Source organism: Trichinella spiralis (assembly GCF_000181795.1).
Source record: "Trichinella spiralis strain ISS 195 chromosome Unknown Scfld2473, whole genome shotgun sequence".
Taxonomy (NCBI): Eukaryota; Metazoa; Nematoda; class Enoplea; order Trichinellida; family Trichinellidae; genus Trichinella; species Trichinella spiralis.
The window spans coordinates 1-1524 of NW_003529412.1; the positions used below are offsets into that span (position 1 = coordinate 1).

The window sequence follows — 1524 nt, forward strand, 5'->3', positions numbered from 1 at the left end:
GACTGGACCAGAATTTCAACAGGGCTCCCCAACTGCTCAGGCTAATTGTTGACGATGAACTTGCTTCCAACAGTTGTTTTCATACAGCAGTGTCACTTTTGCCCCGGCTAATTCCTCTGCAAATTGTAAATAATGTTGGTTGTTGTCTTCATTTTTGTTATTTCAAATTACTTTCTTCTCTACTGCTATAATACCACAGTCTTACAGTACAAAAGAGTAGCATGAAAAAAATTTGCAACATTTGAATTCAACATCTTTAGGAACCAACGTGAAGCTGCTCAGATTCTTTGGATTTTTATTTACGACTCATCACAGCGTGTAAGAATAAACATTATTTGAAACAGAGTTACCTTAAAAATTTTTTTTTTTATCATTTCTTTGAAATGCTGTCCGTTCTGAAACAACTGTGATACACATTACTGGTCAAAAAGCCAGCCGCCGTTCAGGACAGCGGAATAGAGCAGAGAGAATTTACTCCTGCCATCGAGTTGAACAATTCACGTGTAACTGACAAAGTATAAGACAAAGCTGTAGATAGATGGCAAACTTTTCAGCATCATAATTGCATAAATGTATATCATTTATAGATGGCTTTAGATTTGTTAAGTAGTGATACACCATTTTTGGATAGTGAAAGTGACCAGATGATATTCAGCGAGGTTATTGCGCAGTTTATATTCAACAGAAAAACAAGCATTTTTCTAATGTTTTTTTTCTGTTCAGATGAGTGCGTTAAGAGAAAATATGTTGGAAATTCAAAATGAAAACGTTTGTCTAAAATCGGAAAATGAATTACTACGAACAAAGTTAATGTTACATTCATCAGCTGACAAAACAGAAATATGCAATGATTATGATTTGATTCGAAAAAGCTATCAATCACAAATTGACAATTTGCTTGCCAGTACTCACACTGCGGAGAGCAAAGCAACTTATTTTCACCGAGAGGTAAGTATCGCTTGTAGAAGGTGAATAGGCATATATATATATATATATATATATATATATATATATATATATATATTTCTCTTATAAATGTTATCAATTAAATCATTTATTTTCTCTTTCTTTGCTTATATAGTGCCGAAATTTGATAAGCACTTTGCACGCGCTTAGTGCACAAAAGTTGGCTCTGGACGATACAGTGAAGGCAATGAAGGGTCAAATGGCACATCTTATGGTAAACAGAATAATGAGAAAAAATATGAATATTTGTTCTTTGTTTTCTGTTCAGGATGAATTGGAAACAACCAGACTGGGGATATGAAGACCCACTCAGCTCTTTGACCGAGCAACATGGCACAAATGAACCTGCGTCTGACTGCTCAGGCAGATGAAATTGATATACTTCGACGTGGAAAAGAAGAAATGAAACAATTTATTTCATACATTTGCAAAGATTATTACCTTACTGAAATTTGAAATAATCTTTTAATAATTGTTCACAGTTCACCTCCCCGTCTCAGGTCTGGATGAAAACATCAGATTTCCACCAAGCCTATATCCATTCCTCCTTCCGGAAAA

General features: G+C 34.6%; 1 protein-coding gene across 1 annotated transcript; it reads left to right on the forward strand.

The window, feature by feature from the left end:
• Positions 1-587: 587 nt before the first annotated feature.
• On the forward strand, positions 588-948 carry Tsp_14699 (putative initiation-control protein YabA; the record flags this gene model as incomplete). The annotated part of the gene is made up of 2 exons (XM_003368435.1): positions 588-659; positions 724-948. Coding segments are annotated over exons 1-2 (297 nt in total), but the record flags the coding sequence as incomplete, so codon positions are not given.
• Positions 949-1524: the final 576 nt, after the last annotated feature.